General features: G+C 39.0%; 1 protein-coding gene across 1 annotated transcript in view; it reads right to left on the bottom strand.

The window, feature by feature from the left end:
- The window catches only part of NOTCH2 (notch receptor 2), a 164,887-nt gene that overhangs the window by 22,111 nt on the left and 114,952 nt on the right, over positions 1-27,824 (bottom strand). Inside the window, exons 9-21 of the mRNA XM_036924423.2 lie at positions 27,583-27,696; positions 26,663-26,776; positions 24,679-24,912; positions 21,026-21,136; positions 16,037-16,229; positions 14,522-14,667; positions 12,835-12,948; positions 10,364-10,483; positions 9,805-9,957; positions 2,983-3,211; positions 2,019-2,220; positions 1,547-1,700; positions 966-1,150 (exon numbers count right to left, since the gene is read on the bottom strand). Coding sequence (XP_036780318.2) covers positions 966-1,150; positions 1,547-1,700; positions 2,019-2,220; positions 2,983-3,211; positions 9,805-9,957; positions 10,364-10,483; positions 12,835-12,948; positions 14,522-14,667; positions 16,037-16,229; positions 21,026-21,136; positions 24,679-24,912; positions 26,663-26,776; positions 27,583-27,696 — 2,069 coding nt within the window. The remainder of the gene's footprint in view (positions 1-965; positions 1,151-1,546; positions 1,701-2,018; positions 2,221-2,982; positions 3,212-9,804; positions 9,958-10,363; positions 10,484-12,834; positions 12,949-14,521; positions 14,668-16,036; positions 16,230-21,025; positions 21,137-24,678; positions 24,913-26,662; positions 26,777-27,582; positions 27,697-27,824) is intronic.

Raw genomic sequence — 27,824 nt, forward strand, 5'->3', positions numbered from 1 at the left:
TCCACAGTCAGGGAGGAGGGTAAGGGGAGGAGGACAAACGAACTCTAAGGGAAGGGGGTAGCAGAGAGGGGCTTGCATGTTTGGTGATGTCATTCAGCAGCCAGGAGCTCTGAGAGCAGCAGGAGCTTGGGGTCTTTATGCCCTGGGCTTACCTATGGCTAGTAGATATTGGGAGCAGTTGTGCAGAATATACAAAACAGGTTAAAAATCTATTTAAAACAACTGGATGTGCAAAAATTTGAGTTTGGCACTGGTGGCTTTTGAGCTGACAGGTTGCAGCCTGTTGTGAAGAAATAAATAACCTAGGGGCCAATACACAGGGGCCATCTTTGGCTTCTTTATGAGAAATAGAGAAACAAAGCTCTTCTCAGTGTTGCTGGGTGGCCTGAATTGGTATCAAATTCATGTGTCTGGTGTTTTGTTAACATCTTGTTCTAACCATTATCAGTTCAGGCATTAAGGAGACAGTGACACGTCCCTTAAAAGACACACAATTCCTCAAACATACACAGGTAGCACTTAGTATGGTGCCACATGGAATAGGCTGAGCAACATTCTTTTTGAGAGAATTATTAGTTGATTGATCAATGACTGCACACGAAAATGGCACGAGTCAGAGGAACACTCCTCGAAGCGGTTTCTTCTCCCTCAGCTGCTGCTCTGGGAAGTACCAGGGTCCACTGAGTTGGGTAGGCCTGTGAAATACACTCTAGCTCTGAATCCTAGAGGCAACCCTGTGGAAGGGAGATGGTTCCAGACCTTTACAAAAGTATCTTGCAAGAGGTATGTTAACTTATTTCACAATGGGACTGAAGGAAACAGTGATTAGTAATAGTGTAATGGTGACTGGTAAAACCATCTAGAAATCGTAAAATAAGACCTCAACAGCCAAATCAATAATAGTGCTCCCAACAGTGGTGCCAGGCTCTGGGAGGTCTCCGACTTCCGCTGCTCATCGCGCTCACCTCACACCTGTATCCACCAGTGGAACCCCTGCAGGTGGCTCCGTGCCGGCAGGGGTTGGACAAGCACTCATCAAGTTGCTCCTCACAGTAGCTCCCGGTGTAGCCCAGGGGGCACTGGCAGTGATGCGAGTTGCCCGCGTTGATACAGATGCCTGAGTGCTGGCACAGGCGGTCCGTGGACACCCCTGTGAAACCCCGTGGGGGAGGATACATCACAGAAGAGAATATGACACATCCGGTTCATACCAGCGAATGAACAAACTAATCTAAGCCACTGACACCTAAAATCTTATTCTTGTCTCATTCATAATCCTCAGCACCAGGTTTACATACACTGAAAACACGCAAGCCCTGAAAGTAGAATATGTCTTTGCTTCATTTCAAATGCATTTCTTTTTGGAATCTCTCCACCTGTTCCTCTGCCCTTTCACCTCCCATCTCAGACTGTTTCTCTAGAGCCTTGCCCATCCACTACCGTCTCCCCTTTCCTCTCCTCCCACAGTAACAATACACGCCCTGAAATGCCACTGGTCAGTCTATACTTGGGGGAATGGTCCTTGAGCCTTAGGGGAGGAGCTCACCTCTGCGGGAGGCTGCCACCTCACAGGAGACATCGGGCACGTCACAGTAAGCACCTGCCCATCCAGATGGACAGAGGCACCGGGACTCTGCTTTTTCCTGAATGCAAGTACCTTTGTTTTTACATGGAGACCGACTACAGAGGTTCACCAGGGTCTGAAACAGAGGCGTACATATACAGCAACATCCAAATACCAGAAACAAAGACAATAAGTTACATTGTGTTTTAGGAAATCAAAGAAAAGCTCACTAATTAATCCAAAAATAAAATAAGAGCCCTCATCTAAGCCTTAAGATAGACTGTGTTCCCAGGTAATCTAATCATTTTATATAGTCTAATTCCTCTTCACCTGCTATTTAAAAAGTTCTTACTACAGAACTGTAAGAACTTGAGGAGGCCCAATAGGTTAAGTTATTCCCTATATCATGATTATGTCTAGAGGGAGCTGAGTGAGTGGGACAGAATTTAATTACCTGACAGTTTTTTCCAGTGTAGCCCAAGGGGCAGGTGCAATGGTAGGTACCCAGGCCATCAACACATATTCCCTCATTCAGGCATGGATGAGAGTTGCATTCATTGATCTCGTGGACGCAAAAGGGACCAGTGAAACCCACGGGGCACAAGCAGGAGAAGGAGTTAACCCCATCGACACATGTGCCACCATTGAAACAGGAGCTAAGACACAAACGGGGAAACAACATCAGCCATGGAGCCTGGTTCCTCTGCCCAAGAAGTAAGGTTTCTGGACTCTAAGATATTACAGGCACAAATACTTCTGAGCCCCCCAAACTCTTATATCCAGTAAAATTTTCTTATTTCCAAACTAGACTGGGCGCCAATCAGCTTGAGTCCCAGTTTCCTTTCCACAACCAAAAAATACAGAGGAGTATGTAAAAGACTGAGCTTACTAGAGATTCCCAGAGAAAGTGAAGGTCTCCAGGTTTTACTCAGTCCTATAGTTTTCCATGTATGATATTTCATTTTATCCCTAAGTCAATTTAATTTGTAAAAAAATGCTAAATATATAGCTCTTGACTCAAGATTTCTTTAGAAAGAGAAATAGGACTTGTTGATAAAGAGAAACTTGTTGGTAACAATAAAAAGAAGCAAACCTCCCTGAAATTACTTAAAGGCCGATGACAAATCTGCAAAGAAATAGGTGATTTTAGATTGCCACCTGAAATGAACAAGAGACCAAGAGGAGAATGGGACAGAATTATAGTTCTTTCTGTTTCCTACACAAGAAATAAATGATGATCCATCCTATGAGCTTTTCAGCCTCTGACCTTTAGCCTGTGAACTACATGTCTACAAGGAATCAAGAACTGGGCAATAGGAGGTGCTGGTGGAGCAATCCCAGGAATGTACTCTGTAGTTTCCACTCCTTTCTACCTTTTACCCTAAAGACACTGGTAGCTGAGAGCCGGGGTTGCTCACCTCTCAGTGCACTCATCGATGTTGTTCTCACAGTGGACTCCATCAAACCCCACCTGGCACTTGCAAGTGTAACTGTTGACGTAGTCGGAGCAGGTCCCTCCATTCTTGCAGGGTTCACTCAGACACTCATTCATGTCTGTCTGACACTTATCCCCAGTGAAGCCCGGAAGGCACAGGCAGGAGAAAGTGTTCACTCCATCTACACAGGAAGCTCCATTCTGGCAGGGATCTAAGCCATTACATGCAAGAATTAGAGCTCTGAACAGCAGCGCCAATTTAACCTTACACTGATAAAGATGAGTGACCTGAACTGAGTCACACTAAGAAAAGTAAATATTCAGATTTTTCTGTGCTTGTACTTTTCTTTATGCCTATGTTGCTCTGATTCCTCCATTTATGAAAGTGACTACAGTAACACTTGCCTGAGATTCTTAACCTGTTTCATAATCGAACTTTATATACACCACTAACAGTTTTACAAGATTAATGGAGTCATAAAACTTGCATTGACCCCACACACATTAGCAAATTAAATATGTGTCCCCAACATACAGAATCATAGAATATCAGCAAATATTTTCAAAAGGTGCATGTGGTGGTGGAGTAGGTGGGGCAGATCAGAATATATATTAATCAGCCCCTGTGCTGATCTTTCTTTCTTTTCCCTCCCTTCTTCCCCTTTTTTCTCTCTTTTTTTGTTTTTTTGTCTTTTAGATTCAGGTAGAATTAAGAATCAGATTTTTACTTTAAATATATTTTAAATAGAGCAGAGTTTTCAAACACTTTACACTCACAGCAATTAATCAACAAATTTTGATTTAATAATAATAAATTATTATCTTGGTACAGTCCTCTGCAGTATAGACGATACACAGATCAGAACAAGAAAAACAAGATGTAGCTCCTGCTCTTACTGACCTTAAAATATAATTGCAAAGACAGGCCATAAACATAAAAAGAAAAATAGATACCAGGTGGGTAATGTAGCCCCTATCTTATAAGAGAGATATTTAATATACCTTCTTTGTCTATTAGGCTCCTTCCATTCTAAAGCTCATCTGCAATCTCTACTGAAGCAACTGTAAAAAACGTATTATCCCTCCCTTGTTGTTCACAGTACACAGCACACAGCTACTACAATTTCCATAGCATTTTTTATGAAACTCACCATAACTTACTGAATTAATTTAAACTAACCATACATATTGCAAAAGTATGACTTTAAATAGGAAAAAATGTTAAATACTGAAGATTTAGGCTAATATACTAATTAATGTGGGAAAGGAATCTAAATATTTGATTCTGTCCCCTTAAATTTCTCCCTCAATTGTACCTTGGACATATTTTTTTCACTGTCACACAATATTGATGTTATTTGTCTACATGTCTTTCCTAATAAACTATGTGTTTCATAAACATGAAGGCTGGGTTTTATTTATCATGTCACTGCCAGGACCTAGTTTGGTGCCATCCATATGACAACCTGAAAGTATCTATGCTGTGAATTAAGGTGTCATTATTCTTAATGTACTGTGATAACCTCATCAGAAGCTTAATGATTCAGTCATCACACAAGTAACTGAGTGCAAATAAGTGTGTGTGTGTGTGTGTGTGTGTGTGACGGACCTACTGAAGCTGGACCTCTAGAGAACCACCAAAAAGAAGCAAGTGGAACAATCTCCAGAGTCTACAGCAGGCTGAGAACAGTTGATGTTCAGGCCAGTCAGAATGAAAAGACTTCCTAACTTGTGTGGCACTGAGTAGAGACTTAAAAGAGTAAAGTCCCAGTAATGAGCCATTTCAGCCCAAGACTAATGGCTGTTCTGGACCCACCCAATAAACTTTGAAAAAAAGACTCAAAAATATCAAACTGTTTCCAAATAAACCCTAAACAAAACTTGAAAATGTCTCAAAGATTTTTTAAGCCTAGCATCTGGTCAAAAATTACCAGGCAGGCAAAGCAGCAGGAAATACAACTCATGATGAGGAGAAAAATCATCAATAGAAATGGACCCAGGAATTCTCCATATGGTAGAATAAGTATGTGGAAAATAAAACGACCATTCTAAATGTACTCCATATGTTCAAGAAGTAGAAGAAAGCATGAACGTGACAAGGACAGAGATAAGTTTATAAAGACTCAAATAAAACGTCTAAGATAAAAATAAATGTCTGAAGGGAAAAAATATACTGAATGGAATTAACAGCAAACGAAACACTACAGAGGAAATGACAGGTGAAGTTGAAAATATGGCAAAATACCTTCAAATAATAAAAGTAAGTGAAATAGAGCATTGGTGAACAGAGGAACAACTTCAGACAACCTAAGAGGTGTATAATTAAAGTTGTAAATGGGAGGCAAAAACGTTTTGAAAAAATAGTGATTAACTATTTCCCAAATTTGTAGCCACATACCAAAAAGGGTCAATGAAGGGAAGAAAGAGCAGAAGAAACATGACACTACAATAAAGGGCATCACGATCAAATTGCTACGAATCAGCGGGAAGAGAATGTCCTAAAAGCAGCCATAGGAGAGAAAATAACATATAAAGAAACAAATATTAGAATTACAGCAGATTTCTCCTCAGAAATGATGCAAGGTAGAAAACAACAGAAGGATGATTTTAAAGTACTGGTGGGAAAAATCAACTTAGAAGTATATTCCCTCGGAAAATATCTTTGAAAACTAAGGCAAAACCAAAACCTTTTAAGATGTACAAAAGCAGAAAGAACTGATCGCTTAGGAGATAAGCACTATAAGAAATAGTAAAGGAATTTCTTTAGACAGAAGGCAAATATATCTAATGGAAATACAGATCTACACAAAACAATGAACACCACCAGGAATTAAAAATATGCAGATAAATATAAAGACCTTTTATTTATTTTTCAAATTTCTTGAAAAATTAGTTGGCCATTGGACAGTGACTGTGAAGGGGTATGTGGGGGGGACTTGGTGAAGGGGGGAGCCTAGTAAACATAATGTTCTTCATGTAATTGTAGATTAATGATACCTAAATAAATAAACAAACAAACAAATAAATAAATGAATGAATGAATGAATAAATAAAATAAATAATAATGATACATTAAAAAAAATTAGTTGGCCATTTAAAGCAAAAAATACTATTCTGGGAGGTTTATGGCACATACATTATATGACAACAGGACAGAGGGCAGGAGGAGTGTAAATGCAAGCATATTATAAGGTTCTTATACTCTATATAAGCGGTATCATTGAAGATAAGTTTTAATGAGTTAAAGTCGCATAATGTAAACCCAACAGCTACCAAAAAAAAAAAAGATATACCTAATATGCCAGTGAAGAAAATGCAATCATAAAAAATACTCAATTATTCCAAAAGAAAGCAAAAAAAGAGGGAAATGGAAATAGAACAAATAACAAGATGGCAAATATTGAACCCAGTCATATAAAAAATCATGTTACATTTAAATGATGTAAACACCCCGATTAGAAGATATGTCATATCAGACAGAAAAAAGCAAGACCCAATGTGCATTCTATAAGAAACCCACTTTAAAGACACAGATGTAAAAAAAATAAAAGGATGGAACAAATATACACCTTTACAATAATCAAAAGAAAGCCAGGAAGCTATATTAATATCAGGCAAGGCAGACCTCAGAGCAAGGGATAGTACCAGGGTTAAAGAAGGTTATTTCATGACAAAGGACTTGATTCTTCAAGAGGACATAACAGTTCTAAATGCATGTGTGCTTAATATCAGAGCTTCAAAATATATTAAGCAAAAACTGATAGAAGTGGAAGGAGAAATAGACAGATACATAATGATAGTGGGAGATTTCAATATCCCTCTGTCAATAATTTATAGATTAGTAGAAAATCACGGAGGATATGGAAGACCTAAAATACAGTTAACCAACTCAAACTAATAAATTTATAGAACACTCCACTAAACAGCAACACACAGACATTCTTTTCAAGTCCACACAGAGCATTTACCAAAACAGACTATACACTGGACCATAAGACATGCTTTTTAAATTCAAATCATGAAGAGTATGTTCTCAGATCACAATGGAATTAAACTAGAAATCAGTAACAAAAGCTCTCTGGAAGGAATCAGCAACAGAAGATATTTGGAAACCACAGAACACATTTCTAAATAATCTATGAGTCAAAGAACAAACCAAGATGGAAATTAGGAAGTATTTTAACCTGAATGAAAAAAACCATGACATATCAAAATTTGTGAAATACAGCTAAAGCAGTGTTTTGAGGAAAAATATATAGCATGAAATGCTTATGTTAGAAATATAGAGAGAAATAAAATTAATGACCTAAGCTTCTATCTTAAGAAACCGGAATGGAAGGACTAACTAAATCCAAGGTAGGCAATGAAAAGAATAAACAGCAGAAATCAATGAAATAAAATGTAGTAAAATAATTGTAAAAAATAATGAAACTAAAAATGGGTTCACTAAAAAAGATCACTAAAATCAATGAAAGAAGACACAAACTACCAATATCTGAAATGAGAGAAGGGAAATCAGCACAGATCTTATAAACAGTAAAAGTACAAATAAGGGAATTTCATGAAGGACTCCATACCAATAATTCTGACAACCTAAAGTAAAACTCAATCATTGAAAAATACAGATTACCAAAGCTCAATAAAAATGAAATTGATACCCTCAATAGCATTGTATATACTAAAGGCATTAAAGTTATAGTTAAAAATATTCACCAAAAGAAAAATGTTTCTAGGACTCTATATTTAGTAGAAATAATACCAATTCTACACAAACTCTTTTGGAAAATAGAAAGGGATTAACTCCCAATCTGTTATATGAGGCTAGCATTGCTCTTACCAAAATTGTAAAATGTAGTACAGGAAAATTAGAGAACAATATCCCTCATGAACAAAATTTTGGAAAATCATATCCAATAATATACGAGAGAGATAATATATCATGGCAAAGCAGAAGTTGTCCCAGGAATTTAAAGTTAGTTTAACATTTGAAAATAAATTAACATAATACATTTTTATTAAAAGACCAAAAAAAATGGTTATTACCTCATTGATACAGAAAAATTACTTGAGAAAAATCAATATTCATCCATTATAAAAAGGAAAAAAAACTCCTAGCAAACTAGGAGTACATGGTAAGTTCCTCAGTTTGATAGAAGGCGTCTACCAAGAAACCTCTGGGTAACATTACACTTAGTGGCAAAAGACTACATGCTTCTACCCCAGAATCAAGAACAAGGTAGGAATTGGCTTCTCTCACCATTTCTATTCTGCATTTACTAAAGGTCATACTCAATACAAAATTGCAAAAATAAATAAATAAATAAATAAAATGCATACAGATTTGAGAAGCAATAAAAGTTACAGCAGTTGTATTTATTTAGGAATAATATGATTATCTCTGCAAAAAATCCTAGGACTCTAAACTAGAAGCTAAACTAATCTAGAATTAATAAGTGAGTTTAGCAAAACTACTAAGCAAAATTACCCTTTAAAACCTTTAAAACTCATACTATATATAAAAGTTGACTCAAAATAGATCACGAACCTAAATAAAGGTCAGTGCCTAAAGCATAAGTTTTAGAAGACATCGAAGGAGATAAACCTCAGTGACCATAGCAAAGATTTGTTTAAGAAGATATAAGGAGTATGAACTAAAGCAAATTAAAGATATATTGAATTTCATCAAAATCAAACTCTTCCTCTTCAAAAGAAAATCAAAACAGAAGCTAAAAGTTGGTAGAATACAGGTATAAAGCAAATATCTGACAAAGAATTTGTATGTAGAATATAAAGAACTTTCAAGTCAATAATAAGACAATCCAACTCTTCAAATGGGCAGAAGATTTGAATAGACATGACATCAGATAAGATATACAGCTGGCTAATAAGTACATGAAAAGCTGACCAACATTAATAATGCGAGTTTAAAACCACTGTGTAAATACCACACACACACACTAGAATGGCTAAAATTAAAATAAGTAATCATATAAAGTGTTCCTGAGGATGTGGTTCAACTGAAGTCTTATACCACATTTGTGGGAATGAAAATGGTATAACCACTTTGGAAAACATTTTGGCAACTTTGTAAAAAGTTAAACATATACCTACCACACAATTCATCTATTCCACCCCTAGATATTTACTCAAGAGAAATTAAATCACATGTCTGCACAGACTTACTCACAGCAGCTTTATTTGTAATTCCCCAAAACTGCAAAAATGCCAGATGTTCTACTAGTGAACTAGTCTATCCAAACAATGGAATACTACTCAGCAATAAAACAGAATGAACTATTAATGCACACAACATGGATGAGTCTCAAATAATATGCTAAATGAGAGAAGTCATATTCCCTTTTCCCAAAAGGGGTTTGCATTATATGATTGGAAATCATATAATAAGTTTATATAAACTTACAAAAAATTCAAACAAATCTACTGGAACAGAGATATACATGTCAAAAATTATTGAATTGTACATTTAAAATAATGGTGGAGTACTGTATGTTAATTATATCCAATAGATCTGCTCTTTCATAAAAAAAAAAAACTATTATAGCATTGTCCCCACTTTGTCAATGTACAAAAGTCAGGAACTGAATGCTTAAAAGAGATTCCATTGCCTCAACTCCTAAAGCACTAGCTTCAAAAGATCTTTTAAATACTAGTATTAAAGATATGTGATAAAACATTGCCATGGCCAGTCTCAGCACTGATGGCAGCTGCCTCCACTGAGCCCTTCTCTGCTCCCTATGTGCTTCCCTGTCCCTCAGGGGGCCTAGGAATTGGCTGGTATACTCACTGGCAAGGCAGTCATCAATGTCCTCCTCACAGTCCATCCCACTGAAGCCTGGAGGGCACTCGCACATGTAGCTGCCCTGGGTGTTATGGCAGAGACCATGGTTCATGCAAGGCTTGGAGACACACTCGTCAATGTCAATTGTACACCGTTGCCCTAAAAACATAGAGGCACTGAAAGACTCAGTCTTTGGAAGCTGATTCCCACAGAAATTTATGTGGGGCCTGAGCTTCAGCTGGGGTGGATGGGGTTTCTTCAAGAATGTTCTGGTAGGTCTCCTGCTTTGGGATGTCTGTTAAGGATTCTGTGCCTCTGACAAGTTGCTGCCCAGGTGCTAAAATTCCCTGTAGAACATTATGCTTTCAGACTCATGTTGGAGTCTTCAGCCACTAGGCGGCCCCAAAGACATGCCAAATGGAAAGGCTACCTAAGTCATTCCAGTTAGCAGCTCTTGGACAAGGCCTGTGTTCTTGACAAGGAGATGGCTTCAGAAAACCAGGGTCATCTGGTGACCTGATCACTTTGTTTAAAGCTCTTGGTGTCTCCACCCTCATGTTGTTACCTTGCCAGCCAGGAGCACACAGGCAGGTGTAACTCTCAAAATTTGGTGCCTCTTTGCAAACAGCAGCATTCTCACAAGGGTTTGGGGAACAAGGAGCCAATACAGTCTGACAGTTCTTGCCTGTAAAGCAAATGGCAAAGTGTATGATAGAGAATTAGCCAAGGAATCTGAAATTCCCCCAAATTCTATACCAAAGAATGGTCTCCAAATTCAAGTCTCTAAAGTAGCAGTTAAGAGCTCTGGATTCAGAGAGATCTATGGTTCTTTGAGTCTTAGCTCTGACCTGATTACTAATTGTATGACCTTAGGTAAGTTATTTATCCTCTCTGAGACTTCTACATAAGTAACATGGGAATTAGGATGGTAAGTAACTCACAGAGGTTTTTTTGAGGGTTAAATGAAAAATGCTTCTAAAGTGCTTATTAGGATGTAGCCTGGCACACGGAATGAGTGCTCAGCAACTGTCAGGCTGCTGTCATCTGTGTGTTATTATCACAAGTGGTTTCACGTATCTGGAAACCCTCATCAGCAGGGGTGATGGCTCCTGCATACCCAAAGCTAAGGTTCAGCTGCTCAGAAGTTTAGCCTCACAGATGCTCCTCCACATGAACAGAGAAGAAGCAACAGCATGGACTTGTGCTCCTCACAACCTCTGCCAACCTGATCCAGAAGGCAGTGGGGTGGATCAGAGGCCAGCAGAGGTAGGAAACAGGAAAGTAATTCTGACTGCCTGGTAGCATGTCCCCTTATACTGACATCGACAACATGACGTGGATATTTGCCCACTAATATTTCCTGCCTTAGTATAGTGAATATAAACTTTCAGCAAAAAAAAAAAAAGAAAGAAAGAAAGAAAGAATGCTTTTATTAAAAGGGAAATTAGGTTGTTTTTAAAGTCATGTTACAACTAATTCAATTTTAAATTTTATCCTAAATTTGGTATTCAGAAAAGAAAAAAATTACCACAAATTTTCACCAGCATCCCCAACCAAAATTTAATGTACATGGTCAGAATAGTGGCTTAAAAGGGAAGGCAATGCTGCTTAGTTCCCTTTAAGCTGACAATAAGAACACTTAACAATACTCGGCATTGAAATTTTAATCTGCATATGATTTCAGTCTAGCATAATTTCTCAAAGTTCACATGTAGTAAATTCTTGTATTGGGAGCCTAAACTGAAGAAATACTAATAGCCAATGTATAGCCAAATATTCTTATAGTATCAATAACAAGAAGACAAATAAATATTTTCAAGATGAGCTCTACCCTTAAAGTCACACATAGGCAAGCCTATGACATGACTGAACAAGGTGTCACCTGCTTTACATCTATCTCCCACAATCACAATTCTCATTCTTTATGGTTGCAAGGAAGATGATCTCCCTGTCACCTAATGTGATCAGCACTGTCACTATGGAATGACATCATTTAGACTGTCTTTGTCTGGGGATCTCCAAACATTCTGATTTTATCAACCAGGCTGTTTCCCTACATGAACATTTCTTCTAAAGAGGGGCAAAGGTAACAATGCAGTATCAAGGTAACAGAGTCATGCTTTTGGCCACTCTGTCACTAATAACAGCTACTATAGCAGCCAAAGACCCCAGGGGAGTAAGAATTCCGCCATGCTCCTACCTGCATGCTGCATACTGGAGAAACATGCAAAGCTATCATCCATGTTTCTGTTTTGTGCCCCATGGGGAAGAAAATGGGTGACAAGGAGGTAAATAAGCCACACAAATATAACTAATCACAAGATGGAAGTAAAGAGGTAGGAGAATACAACAAAGAAATGTCCAAGCACACTCCTAAAATACCACCTGAAACAAAGAACACCTGATACGAAATGAAGTTACACCCATGTCTTCTGTGCGTGTGACTGCCATCCAAGGGGTAATACTCGGAATGACACGTGGTGATACTGAATGCGAGAAGAATGACAGCCTTTAGATTCTGAGAGACTTTGGAGCAATTCCGAGATCTACCACTTGCCTTTGTGACTTTCAGCAAGTGACCTCCCTTTGCCTCATGTATAAAGTGGTGATAGGAAATGCAACTTTGCAGTTACTATGAGCATTAGATTAAATGATCCAAAGTATTAAAGTATCTGGCACATAGTAAATTACCAATAAGTGGTAGTTGTTGCTTTACTGAAATTTAGACTAGGAGTGCAGGCTGTGGAAACACTGGGCCCGTTCAAATAATGGATTAGGCTATCAGCTAGCTATGCAACATTTCCAGCCATAGGTGATTTTAAAAAACAAACACCTTTTGTCAAACTCCTAATTTACAAAGAAGGCAAAAGGGTGTCCCCACCACTTGTATCTAGGGAGGCCACATTGCTTTCTCAAGAGCTCAAGATCACTCAGTGAGGGGAAAGGGCCCCAGGGAGTGTCTCCTCTGAGCGGCGTCACTGCCCCACAGACCCCGTCTCTGAGACCCCAGGGCTCGGCCCCGAATGCAGGGCTCACCTGTGTGTGGCAGCACACAGTGGCAGGTGTAGCCACTTATATCATCAAAGCAGGTTCCTTGGTTCAGACACGGATTTGAAGCACATTCATCAATATTCACCTGACAGTTGTAGCCTGTAGACAGCAAAGAGGAAAAACCAAACACAGTGAAAACTTCTGTTAGCAATACTCTCAGGGGTAAACATTTAACATTTCAGAAATTGCATTTTCTTCAGGCCACTGGGACCCCTGTTCACTCATGTCAGTGACAAGTCCCTGAAATATGGTCAGTCAGTAAAAGACAGTGCTCAGTAAGTCAAAAAGATAAATGCAAGAGCAGTATATTCGAATAGCCTGAAAGTTTAATGTACCTCCAAATACAAGTTATTTCTCATTAATAAACCAAGAAGTTCATCAAGGGTAAAAATCTGTTGCTATATCTAAATATAAGCTCTCTATATAAAAAGTACCTAGCCAGAGCTTTTAAAGTGGGTATGAGTTATCAATGGTAACATTTTTTATTAATCAAAGTCTCTGATTTATGCCCATACATTCATATGCATAGTCCCTAGCACTGACGTGGTAGTCCTTCCTGAAATCACAAAGCTGTTTTACCCTGATCCAAGTCATACAATCTCCTCCCACTAAGAAGAGGAGAAAAGTAAGGAAGGATTAATGGGGACAGGACAGTACCCACATATTACACACCTCTGCATCTTCACTGGGCCTGGCACAGAGCCCTAAAGCAGAGGAACTATAGCACTGCAAAAAAGAAATCGATAGTCTGGATACAGAGGTCTGGATTCAATTGTACTCTGCTACTGAATAGCCATACAACTTTGGATGTTATATTTTAATTTTGATTTTCTTCATTCATCAGCAAGTCTCAATGAGGCAAGGAAATGAAAGTGCTTTTAAATCTATAAGTTTCTTATATAATGTATATATATATCTATATATATGTAATATATATACCAAATGTAATATAATCTACCAGAAAATTAATGACCAGAATACAGTCTCAGAAACTTTTCAAATAAGCAAGTAAAGTGACCAAGACATACTGCTGTATCACAGTAGCCTGGAATAATTTTTGAGTGGGGAAATCAATGACTAAGTGGATAGAGGAGTGCAAATATAAATGACTTACCCACAAATTTCTCTCTCATGAGTTTCTAAGAGAAAACTGATGGTAGAAAAACAACACTGACAACTCAAAAATGATTTTACTCAATATCCACTATTATGCATCTTTCCAGAAATCCAAAGCTGACTATGTACCTAAGAACATCTCAATGTGTAAGAGAATTTGCTGGAAAAGTTTTGAACACACGGAACCTGCCATACTATTGCTATCATAATTACACTAAGACAATATTTTCATTCTACCACCAGTACCTCTTGAATTACCAAAGAATCAAACGTGCACCAAGAAGCTCACCTTTAACCTGTCCAAAGTTGTATAAGTGGAATGCTAGCTGCTCACCTTAAATAGTACTGTTTTACTAGCTCACCTTTCTGCTAGGCTGAAGGTACAATCTATATCAATTTACACTTTTACCCCCCAAGTGCCTTATAAATATTAAGTGTTCAAATCATGTTTGCTATGAATGAACCAGAAAAAGGAAGGGAAAAGAAGAGAGGCATGCAGTACACAACCACGAAAAGACAAGAGAGGGGAGACAGAAATATGCACTTTTGTTTTTACCTTTAAAGCCCTTCTTGCAAGAACACCTGTACCCATCCACCAGATTGTCACAGGTCCCTCCATTCTGGCATGGGTTAGAAAGACATTCATTTTTGTCCACTTCACAGTTGATGCCAACCCAGCCTGCATCACAGAGGCACTTGTATCTGAAAGAAATAGGATTCTTTACTGTAGGGGATGAATGTACAATTGAGTCATAGCTGAAATACAGGACTTGGTGACAAAATGAGGGACAGAGAGCTCATGGGTAAACTAATCTCATTTCTACTCTTCCACGGACCTATACTTGGATGACCACGGACATGGTGTAAATCACATGGGCCCATCTGGAGTAGCAGTAAACAAACCTTAATGGTGTGTCCCTGCCTCACAGAGATGCTAGAGAAATTAATTAATTGCAATGAGCCTTCATATGTAAACAGTGGTTGGTACAACATATTGCGCCAATCTGAAAGACACATTAACATGGATAAATCTGCACAGTTCTTTTCTTATATATAAAGCTAAAGTAAAGCAAACCATTGGATCCCTTGTTTCTGGTGCAAAATAGACACCCAGGAAGCAGGTTAGTATCAGAGACCCTAAGCCACTCTGAAGAGCTCCTGGAATGTCTGACTTCTGAGACATGCTTTGTTATGATCTGAAACCCTGCCCCAGAAAGCACTTAGGGTACTAAGCAAGAAATGGAACAACAACAAAAAAATGTATTTGAAAAATGTGTACATTATTCACAATTTGAACATCATTAGCACTTAGTGTGTGTTATTGGGAGATGATAGCCTCTTTGCTGGAGATCCTTAGCAAAAAGGGAGATGAGTTGAAATGCTCTGCAGCCTGCCGTATACTCTAATGGAGGAACACTGAGGTGATTCATCTTGGAAGGAACTTGATTTCCCATTTGTCTCTAAATGCACTCTCCATTCTTTTACCTGTTGTAAGTATAGCAAATAGCAATGCCCAGAACCCTGTCTTCTGGGAAGCATAAGAAGAGTATTGGACTATCTCATGGGACCTAATGTCACACTCTGTGATTCTAGAAAATTACTTGCCAACACATCACAAAACTCTGAGGGGCTTACAAACTGTGACTATTTCATCGGGGCCACATCTAAAGTTAGCTGAGACCAACTCTTCAGCAGTACACCCTGGTACTGTGATAGAACAGAGTTGAGCTTTTTTAAGTGGGGGTGGGAGGTGGAATCAAATAAGGTACCCCTCAGAACTCAATCATGCAATGAATAATAAGAGCACAATGGCCAAGGACTCATAAAATAACCCTGGGTCCCTCCATGTGCTGACTATCCACACAAGGGAGACATTCCTCCCTATTTTTCAGCTGCTTAGTTACAGAAGGAAGGGAAGAAATGGTGTTTTGGAAAACTATGATGCAAACTACCAAAATCTTAACCAAGTCTTAGCTCAAGTCCCTGACTTCTACAGGGTACGGCCAGTACTAAAACCCAACTGACTGGACACAAGTCAATAAGAAACTATTGGTATGTGGCAGCTACTCACCCATTAAGGCCCCCGGAACAGTTTCCATGGATGCAGGGATTGCTCAGGCACTCATTCACCTGTGAGTAGCAGCTGGGGTGATGGGGCCCCTCAGGGCATATACATCGGAAACCATTCACATCATTGATGCACGTTGCACCCTTGCGACAGGGATTGGAGGCACACTCATCAATGTCAATGTTACATCTCTGCCCTGTGGAGAAGGGGGACCATTTTGGTCAAGTTCAGTATACTTTGGGGACAGACACAGAACTATGAGACATACTGTGTTGACACCTTCTCTCCACAGGCTATGAGATACCTTCATCACAAAATGTCAAGATTTAAGAAATAAGACACCCAATAGCATTTAGGGCCATGAGAGGAAGGAGCAAACAGCATTGACTTTCAATAATGAAGAAAAGTTAACAAAATGCTGGAATGGTGTTACAGTGTTTTGAGATATATATATATATATATATATATATATATATATATATATATATATATATATATATATTTTACTCCATCTTAGTAATGGGGAAATTTCACAAGGATTCAAAAAGAAAACACAATATTACCAAAGCTGGCTGCTCCTCTCGATGCTGTTCTGAGTACTCTTCAAAGAAGCTTTGCTTTTCACTGTGTTCAGCTAGTTTACTGCAGTCATTTTTGAGTTATTTAGTTAGTCAACCTCTTACATTTCTACATATGATACACTTACCTGGAATGCTTAATGAATGGATTTTAGTTTAATTATTAAACTGTTTAAAAAGAAAAACCACTTTGTTTCCATTCTTAGACTTGTATTAATCCATTTTTTGTCTCAGGAAGAAGAGTATTCAAAGTATAATATTACTGTCCTCTGATAATTGATAAAACAATTCAGCATTTCTCAATCTAGTCCAGTGGTTCTTAAGCTTTAATATGCAAAAGAGTTGCTTAAAGTATGTATTATAAAGGAGATTCTTGGGCCCCATTTCCATGGATTGTAATGGGTGGGGTCCAGCAAACATTTAAAATAATACAGATGATTCAAATACCACATTTTGAGAAACTCTGATGTAGACAATTATTATCATTAATAAGTGTTTATCAAGTTTATCATTATACAAGGATGTAAATGCTCAGGATATACGAACTGAAGTGAATTATGTTCTTTTTCTAAAACACACCCAAGACAGCCCTTTGGAAAGATGTCTGCCATAACCTTGACATTTATTACTTTAAACTGAATAAAGTAAAATGTGCCAGTTACATGGGTTTTGCTTTGTTAAATTTTGAATAATTGAGAATTATGTATTCCAAAATGATATAAAATTTTGAAATAACCATAAGGTTGCACATGAATGGCAATAAGCAACTGCTATGAAGGAATTCACAAATTTCAAAGAGTACAATTTTCTGATTCAGATAAAAACCTGCACTTTTATTTAAGAAAGAGTAACCCTTCATTTAGAAGAGGAAATTCCAAATAAAATAGATACACACCCCTTTAAAATATGGGAATTAACATTTTTTCACCCTCTGTTGCTCTCTAAACCATCATTAGTGGCTCTCCTGGTAAAGACCCATAATGTGATAGTGGTTGCTGTTTTCCTCTTCAGTGTTTTATTAATAGCTTATTTAAAAATACTATTTCTTTAGCCTCAACCTCTAATTTTTTTAGATGTTGCCACTGGCACTACAATACGAGCCAGAACTCTTGAACTACACAGCTATTCTCAGCTTGCTATTCAGGGAAGGATGAGAGGAAAAAGCCTTCATTTTCTGTCCTTTTTTTTGGAAGCATCTTCTCAGAAGCCACTCCTCTCGTTTTCTTTATTCGTTTTCAAAACTCTTTACAGAACCAATTTTCAAGCCACTTTAGCCCAGAGGGTTAAGTGCCTCCTTGTTCAGCCTACCATGTGGGCTGACAGCTGCCTCACAATCAAGGTCCTACTTTTAGGGAGTTACTGCCCAGCATCAGAAACGCCCAGCACAAGGCTATGTACCTTGTTTAGCTCAGGAACTACTGCACGGGAAGTTAGCCAGTGTTCCTTACCTTGTAACTATTTAACAAATAGTTAAAGGCTAGTCCAGACTCCAGAGCCTAGAGTTAGATGTCGGAAGTACCACATTTGAGTTCTAGACATTCATTCAGCAACATTTACTGAGTGTTTCCTCTGTGCTAGATGCTGTTTCAGACACTGGCTAGCGAGGTGACTGGGGGAAGCCTGCTTTCGGGGACCCAAAGCCCTCACTGCACCATTCACAGGTTCAGGCCTTGGACACCTCAAGCTCTCTCTCTCAGTTGCCTTATTTGTTAAATGAGGATAATAAAACTTCCCTATCTACTTTTTTTGTTTTTGTTTTGTTAATTTTTTTGTTGAAATGTAGTTGACATATGACATTGTGTAAGTTTCATGAGGATTAACTGTACTGGTAGATTTGTTACTCATGGTTGGCCTTTCAATGTTATTTGAAAATCACTAGGGTTTGGTAGATTGCGAAGCTTTCAAAACTTCTGTAAATGATGATTTATACCTTAAAAATACAATCAAGTCTCATTAAATCATGTACCTCTGAGCATTACAGTGAATACTTGCAGTATCCTCTACTTGAAATATTGGGAATTTTCTAATAATATTTTCTAATATTGTGTTTAGCTACTGCTGCCTAATCTGTCTTTTATAAGTCGAGTATAATTGACATATAACATATTAGTTTCCTGTGTACAACATAACTATTTGACATTTGTATATATTGCAAAATGATCACCATAAAAAGTCTAGTTAGTATCCATCACCATACATAGCTGAAATTTTTTTCTCTGGTCCTTTGCCCCTTTTTTAATCAGATGATTTGCTTCTTTGCTATTGAGGTTCTTGACCTATTTAGATATTAATCGCTTAGCAGAAATATTGCTTGCAAATATTTTCTCCATCTGTATGTAGGTTACCTTTTCAACTTTGTTTCCTTTGCTGTGCAGAAGCACTTTGATTTAATGTAGTCCCACTTATTTATTTCAGTTTTTGCTGCCTGGGCTTTGGTTTCTTATCCAACCTATCTACCTTTATGGCATGTTATGTGAAGTCATAAAAAATAAATATGAAGGTGAAACTGAAAAAGTAGTCTGTAAACCTGAAAAATACCTTATAGATGAACAATATGATTTATTTTTCCCATTCAATCAGTAAGTATAAAGAGGTCTGAGGAGAACAGAAAAAAAGTAAAAACTCCCTTAAATCTGTCAAAGCTGTTATTAAAATTGTAAAAAGAAAAAATGTAGTAGTATTAAAATAAAACAAAGGAAAAAATAAAACGCCTTAGATTTACAGCTCATGAATATATACCACAGTTGTCTTGTACTTTCAGCAACTGATTTACAAAAAAAAACAGACAAAGAAAGAAAGCAGTTCCAGAAACAGGGTACCACCCAGTAACCAAAATATTACATTTCTTGGTTATGTAGTTTCATGCTACACCTTAAGTTTATTTTAGAATATTTTTAGCCTACATCCTCCCTCCGTAACCTTCCTGGTTTGCTGAATGTTAAAAAGAAAGCGAATATGATTCATTGGCATTTCCAAAAAAACATAAGTCCAGTCTAAGGCTTACATATCTAAAAAGAAACCATAGCAGGCGCCTCCTTCAGCTGTCCAGTGAAGTGGGCATGGGCAGGGCTCTAGAGGTAGGGCTGCCTGGGCTAGATTGCTGAACGTAGTGCACCGGTACTTACCTTGCCTAAGCTCTGGGTGTCTCATTGATACCACAGGAATGAATAGCACTGACAAATGAGATTAAGCATTTATTGATTAAGCATGAGATTTATTACCTCTTTAACAAAAATGCACCTATTATCCTATCTAGCAGGAATTTTTGTGTATTTGGTTGGCTGTCATTTAAAAATCTTGGAATAACAAGTTTCAGGACACCAAAGTATATCTGGCTACCACCAGCAGTGCTGGGCATGAGATAGGAGAGCTTCCATTACACCTGTCTTCTGGGTGATTTTCTACTAAGTGGTCATGGTGACCCATGTGGGCCACAGACATTCCTCCCTAATGTCCACAATCATACAAAGCAGGAAAAAGGATTGTGAAATACAGAGGAAAATAAGTTTCCAGCAGGCAAGAGGCAGACATTCACTTCACTTGGTTCCAACTGCCTTTTGACAGCATAGTTTAAAAAGCTCTCAGAGAAGTTTCTCACATTGGTTGCAAATGACCAAATGGCATTTATTAAACAGTAACATCATTATGTAAGTGCCTGCTTGTGTGTGGCACTGTTTACAAAGAAAAGGACAGGCACAGCATATGCTCTCTGATGGCTCTATTACCAACCAGGTGTGTCAGTAAGGGGCCTCAGAGTTCCTCAGTAGCCTCTAGCACTTTTTGATCAGAAGAATAAAAGATAAAGGTAATCTTACTAACATCAAGAGAGAGAAGAAAGGTGTGTGAGTTTGTGTGTGTTTACACACACATGTGTGTAAATGTTTTAGCTATTTACAATTTAAGAATTATACCAATTTTACTATTTTCTTCCCCTTGGGGAGAAAACATATCACTGTGCTAGCCAAATTAGGTTGGTCTTCCCAAGTTCTGGCCTCATCCAACAAGCTTCCACAAGAGGAAGTACTCAGAAAAAAGCATTTAGTGTTTGCATAGAATTTTACCTTGCTTACACCTTTACAGGAGGCACTCACTAGTAAGTCTAGAAAACTAAAGGTGGCTTTGGAAGTTGTATAACTCAAGCACAGGGACAGAAACTCATGGTATCATCTGACTAGAAATTCTTTTCAGGTAGCTATAAACACATGGCCTAAAAGCACTAATTAATGAAAAATTTCATGTTACAGTTTAGGAAAGGCATGTATGCATAAAACTGGGCCAGAGAAGCACAAAAAAAACTTCTAACCTTCCAAGAGAAAATGAAATAAGAAACATTTGGAACATAATTTTCCTTTAGATGCCCTTTTCCCAAAGTGATGGGGCTGTAGGAGGGACCTCCCAACAAAAAGAGCATCACCTGTGAATCCTGGTGAGCAGACACAACTGTAACGATTAACGCCATCCATGCAGGCTCCATGGGTACAAGGGTTACTTGCACAGTCATCAAAATTGATTTCGCAATTAACACCTGCAAAGATGAAAGGAAGAAAAAAACATGCAATATTGCCCCAGGGAGGCCCATGATCTCTGCTTGTGATGCTAGGTTTTCAGAAACCTAAAGAGTATCCAGCCACCCCAGGATAGTGGTAAGTAGCAGCAGTTCTCAGAGTGCAGTCCTCCAGACACTGCCAGGGGGACCATGCGGGCAAAATCAGTGCATTAATCATACGAAGCCACTATTTGCTTTTTTCATCATGTTGGTATTTGCATTCATTTGCAAGAGGAATGGGGTAGGAATGCTGACACTTAAGCAGGATTCAAGGCAGTGGCACTAAAATGTACTGCTGGTCACTGTATCTTTCCCCTCCATGCACTCAAAGTTAAAAGAAAACTAAACAAAAAGATAATTTCACTTAAGAATCACTTTGATGAAGCAGTCAAGATTAACTTTATACTTTAACTGCAGCTTGACCTGTGAGTATACAACCACTGTTCACGTGAAGACATGGGCAGGCCACATAAAGTGATTCCATGGCATGCCAAAGCACACAACCGTCTCCAGGAAAAGCAGTTGTGCTGTTGTCTGAGTTTTGAACTGAAACAGTTGCCTTTTTCACAGAATCCCACTTTAATGGAAAGAAAAACTGAAAGACAGACCAGGGCTATTCAGATTTAAGTATTTAGCAAACATTATATGAAAGAAATGAACCTGTCATTTCAAGGAAAACAAATGGCAGTACTGTGTTCCAAAGATAAAATTTAAGCTTGCATGAACATTAGAGTTTAGGAACTTGTAAGCTTTAAACTGACTTACCATTGCAGGCTAAGTACAGGATAGATCTTAAAGGGTCTGATAACTTCCTGCAGTATGCTGCCTTCCTCCCAGTCTATTCTCCAGATGATTGGCAGAGTTTGGTTGTTAAGAAAAACTTAATTGTAGATATGGGTAACTAAACAGTAGGGCTGTACCTACCATTATTATTAATATTACTTTGTAGAAACCTCATGATGCTTCATTATTTATTTAACATGAATTTAATGATGCTTCTGGGGGTATCTTAGAAAAACACCTTGGTACTTTCCAAAGTCTAAAAATGAAGCCTAGTAATAAGGATGTAAATTAAATGAAAATTCCATGACAAAATGCCATAAAGATTCACTCACACTTCTCTAATCTTCTCACTCAACCACCAAATCAAGTTGCTATACCCATTTTATCATGGACTTGCACAATTACAGCACCACAGCTAGGATGTGAACCAGGCTGTCTGGATTCTGTGCTATTCACATCACACTGGTCATTCTGTGGCTAATAAGGTTCTACTAGCTCACTAGCCACAAATGAGGCAAGGATTCCATATTCCTTGTATACAAATGGATGCCTTTAGGAGATGTGTGTAACCCTTGGTTGACAACCCCCATTTATCCACAATCAACCAAGGCAGGCCACAACAAGCCATGGGGGTCCAGAGTGACTCCACTCCCAAGGCCATGTTTCATAGGAGCAGAAACAGCCAGATACTCACCCTTGCCGGGCCAATGAGATTCTTTCATCGGAACGTTGGGACATGAACTGTGTGCAAACTGCCCTGCTTCCTGGTTATTTCCCCTAAGCCTTATGGATCAGTTCTGTCTTGGAATCCCTAAGATGTGTCTGTGTGCTTCACTAAATTCTCTTTGTTTTGCAGTTGTTGTTTGCTTGTTTGTTTATGATTCCTTAAGCTAGTCAGGTCGGGATCTGTGACTTGGAATCCAAGAAGGCTTACTGAAGATGGTCTCCCACCACAGGACCATGGGAGAAAGACAACATCGAGAGTGATTCTGGGTCGTATATCTCCCCTTAAGTACACAGTGAGTGAGAAACCACAATTATAAACAGCGGGTATAAAGCATCCCTCTGCCTACACATTCTCCAAATCCCAACCTACCAATTCAGGACCGTATTATGAATGGGTCGTGGATTCTTACTCTAGAATGTGAGAGTCTATCATAACGATTAACTGAATGAATCCTTTCCCCCAGGCCTCTGGTACATGCCAGGTCTTTCTCCACCATCACAGACCAAGATTTCTTTATGTCGCCTGCATCTCTTTGCTTCCATTCTCCAAAAAGGCACAGGAATGCATCTGGTGGTTTGCTGAGAGATTCTGTGGCTGCCTTCTCTGTGCTGCTTGCATGCTGCCCGGCTCCACTTCTTGCCTACTCGGTGACAGCTACTTACACCCCGCCTTCCCCATCCTCCCCGGGGAACACACCTGACACATCCTAGCATAACGATATAATCCCAGGGAAAACAATGTGCTTGCTAACCCACCACTCACCCAGATTTCTAGTACACTTGTTATAATGGGAATGATAGCAAAGCCTAAAACAGCCCGCCATTCTAAAGACATCCATTCAATTGCTTGTAAATCTCTCAAATTTCTTTTTGCACTGCAATTTCTCATGTCTGGGGACCAGCCCGGAAGCAAATTGCTTTTGGAAGGTCTCACAAAGATCTATTCAGCTCTTTTAGTGAGTTATCTAAACGTGGGGAGGTGGGAGGCATTTTCAACTCTTTAGGCATGGGATGTTTTTTGTATGCTTGAGCAACTCAAAAAGGACTTTGTTTTCAAACTTGGCATGTACGAGGTCCTGGAGGAAGACCAGGGCCTTTGACAAGTTTGAAGAAATGGATTTGGAAATAACAAAATAAAATGAGGCCATCTGACTACCTCCCCCACCTCTGCCCCCTACATAGGCCATTTTCCTTAAATCGAGAATGAGACCTCAATAAATCACTCTCTTGCACTGGCAGGCTCCCTTCTAACAAAGGCACATACTAGTTAATCTTCACTAATACATTTTCCTTTGATCTGAGACATAGTACTTCTCTGTCCATTAACCACAGTTGTAACTATAATTATACCTCAAATAAGTAAAACAGACTCAAGTGAAACCTGTGAAATGCTGCTGCCTGAGAAAATAATTCAACATTCTCTCGGCAAGGAGGAGCATGCCCTCACAACTAATAAGCGGTCATTCAACTGGGCAGGAAGCAGCAGCAAACTCAGCATGGTAAATGGCAGCTCTTCATTCTAATTTACAATGGCTGCGGCAGGCTGCAAAGTCTTTCCTTTCCCTTAGGATCTCCCAAAAAACCCAAAGCCCAACAGAGACAGATGGCAGGAGAAAAGTGTCACATTAAAGATACCGGACTCTGAAATGGAGAAAAAACAATTGGAAGGACAAGAGGGATGGAGGAAGGGAGAAGGGAAGGACCAACTTCATTAATCTGAGCTGGGTGGAGGTTAAAGAAAAGATGACAATTGAAGCAAGCCACAAAGGCAGGAGGGTTTTCAATCTTAGATAATAATTGCAATATTCTAAAGTGGCTTCTAACAAAAACATATACACGGAATCATCAGCTTTATAAACTATTGTCTCTGAGATGTTTCTGGCTGTGCTTCTCAGAATCAGGACAATTTCTCAGGTGTCTACACATATGTCAAGAAAGCCTGAGACATCTGTGTAAACAGTTTTCGAGAAACAGTGAAAACCCCATAGGAAACATAAACACAGCAGGCTTACCTGACGTGCCTGGCTGGCAGTTGCACTGGTAGCCATTTACCAGGTCAATGCAGCGACCGTCATTCAAGCAAGGGCTGCTGTAACATTCATCTATCTGGTCACTGCAGATGGCACCCATGTACCCAGGATTGCAGATGCAGGTGTAGGAATCAATCCCATCCTGACACTGGCCATGGTGGCAAGGATCCGGGTCACAGTTGTCGATGTTCTCCTCACATAACACACCAGTGAATCCTTGGAAGGAATTTTACCAAGGAGGCTTCAAAACCAAGGTGTCTACTACACATCAGAAACCAAATGCAGACCTATCCACTTACCCTACACATGTTATGTCTTAAAACAATTCATACTGCAGGCAATGAGCAGTAAAAACTTACTGTTTGCATTGCTTTACAGGGCAAGCCCTAGGAAGTTGTGTTTAAAATAGTTTTTCATTTGTAAAATTCAAATACCTCTTTCTAAATGACCAATGGTTTCACTGCAGAGATGCTTTAACTGCACCTTCATCTCACATTGGGCTTCAGTGGGGAACAGCTCTCAGTCTCTTGCCTTTCTGTGTTTACATCTATATTCATTTTCACCCAAACCCAACATACAGGTACCATGGCTTCACGTACCTTATCTTCCCAATTCTGAACTTAAAAGGGCAGAGGACTTTTCTTTATTCTTCTTAGCCCCTCCCAGAGTACTATGCTTATATAGTAAGTTTTAAATAAATACTTGTTGAATAACATGAATGAACAAGTTATGAGCAATTATAAGAAAAAGGGACAAATAAAAGCTTCTTCACTCAACATTAAATCTCTTTTAAAAGGCTCCAGTAGGGTTTTCCTCCCTTTTCGACATGAGTTCAAGGTTTTTAAACTTCCTCCAGTGAAGGTTATTCTCCATGAACATAATATGGCCAGAGGAGGAAAAAATCTGGAACTTCTCCAGACAGAGACAGCAGTTCATGAAAAGAGAAGGAAGTTAGGTAGTTCACTGGACAGGGCCTAACCTAAATAAGCCCAATAAGTGGTAACATTCCAATACTACAGAAGTAGCAATTCTATGTGTTTATTTTATGATTTAGCTTGCTTTTTGGAATCAGAAAGAAATCATGCTTATGATGTTTAAAATCCTCTAAGAATCCATTTTTTAAAATAAGAAAAATGTATTTAATCATATTCATAACTTCTTTCTCTCTTAAGCAGTAAGATAAAAAAGAAATTGGGAAATCACCTTCTCTAATAATTTCTAGTTCTTCTCTATAATATTGAACTGTACAAAACTAAATGTGTAATAAGGGACATTTGGTTTATTCAAATCCACTCCCAAATGAGAAATGTGGCCACAGATTAGAAATGCAGAATATTTGTAACCAGATTCTTTTTGATTATAGTACAAGTCAGGAAGGAGGATCCTAAGTCTCCTAGACAGAGCTCTCTCTCCATCTGTTCAGATATATACATGACCTTCATCACATGAGAAGCCTTTTATGCATTCAGAGTAGGGCCATTCAGAGTAGACTTGGACTTCTGGCCACCAAGGATTACATATACTAGTTGAGACAAATTCCCCATTTCTGTACACATACACATACATAATCAACGACAGACTTCTGGGCCTTGTTTAATCACTTGCCTCAAGAAACACAGAGACAGGCCTCCTGCTGAGAAGCCCCAGTGAAAAATAGCTTTCAACTGGAATTCCTCCCTTTCCCAAAGGAGTCAGTCAGGCCAGCTGGAAACTCACCACTGCCAAAATCTGTCCCCAAAAGACATGGACACCAAATGGAAATGTCCAGGCCACAATAGTGGTGAAGGAGGCAGGTGTTACAGAAGGAAAGAGAGGGAGCAGCAGAAAAATGTGCCAGAAGAAGCTCTCTCTCTAAACACAGAGAAGCCCCTGTTAGGACTGGCCTGATGGGGCATCTGGAAGAGGACAGTCTCCTATTTTGTTCCAAATGGACCTAATAGGGGAATAAAAGTGGGAGAAATCTTACCTGTGGCACACTGGCATTCATAGCCATTTGGGTGATCAATACACTTCGCCCCATTGAGACATGGAGTACTGGAACAGTCATCAATATCAATCTGGCAAACTGGCCCAGTGAAACCTTCAAAGGGCACAGTGATGACACAAGTCAAAGGATTATCCTATGGCTTTACTATGAGAATGATATCCAACAAGTGTTGGGTTGTTACTGGCACAGCTTATACCAATGGGTCAGCAAATGTAAAATGATTCCCCCTACCAGGCAACAGGGACAACTGGGTGAAGCTCAGAGCATCAGAGGCAACTAACTGTGGTATGTCTGCACCCCTGTTTCTTCCCAGCACAGATTTCACTTCCAGTTAAAGGACTGAATGATTATAGGTGGAGCCCTCAAACAAGCAAGGGTAGCTTCAGAGTAATTGGTACCTCCTCTCTGAAGAAACAGTAAGAGACTACAGGCTATGGCAGAAATTCTGGCATCATCTTCAACAGTAGCATTTGGGAAGCAAAAGGAGAGACAGGGTGTTCTTTGGAAAAATGAATTTGTGTTGTCTGTTTCTAGACCCATGGGTAAAATGCCTAAAAATAATAATCTCACAGAGGAGCTTCAAGAATATGACCCATGGGAAAAAATAAAACTCTGAATAGCCTACAACTAAGGCTTCTACGAGGTATGAACTTTCTGAAATACACACATAGACAAAAGGTCATGGGCCATTCAGAGTAGACTTGGACTTCTGGCCACAAAGGATCACATATACTAGTTGAGACAAATTCCCCATTTCTGTACACACACACTCCTATCCTGAAGTGCTCAGTTTAATGACTTCCTCATGTACAGCCCACACACATTCTCTCCCTCCTCCCTTCCCTGTGGTCAGTCAGCTTTGTGCTTTTAAATAAAACAGGCAGGTGGTGGGCACTTACCAGGCGGACACAGACACTGGAAGCGATTGACTTTATCCACACACTGCCCATTGTTCACACATGGGTTGCTCTGACATTCATTTATCTCCAATTCACAATGCACACCTTTGAAACCTGAACAAGACAGACCACACAAGTGGTTCAGAAAGACAGAAAGGCATTCTAGCCAAGAAAGCACAATTTGCAAAGATGACTACCATCCTCTATGAGCATGACCATTTCTGCAGAGGGCCAAGGGGACT

Source organism: Manis pentadactyla, chromosome 4 (assembly GCF_030020395.1).
Source record: "Manis pentadactyla isolate mManPen7 chromosome 4, mManPen7.hap1, whole genome shotgun sequence".
NCBI lineage: Eukaryota > Metazoa > Chordata > Mammalia > Pholidota > Manidae > Manis > Manis pentadactyla.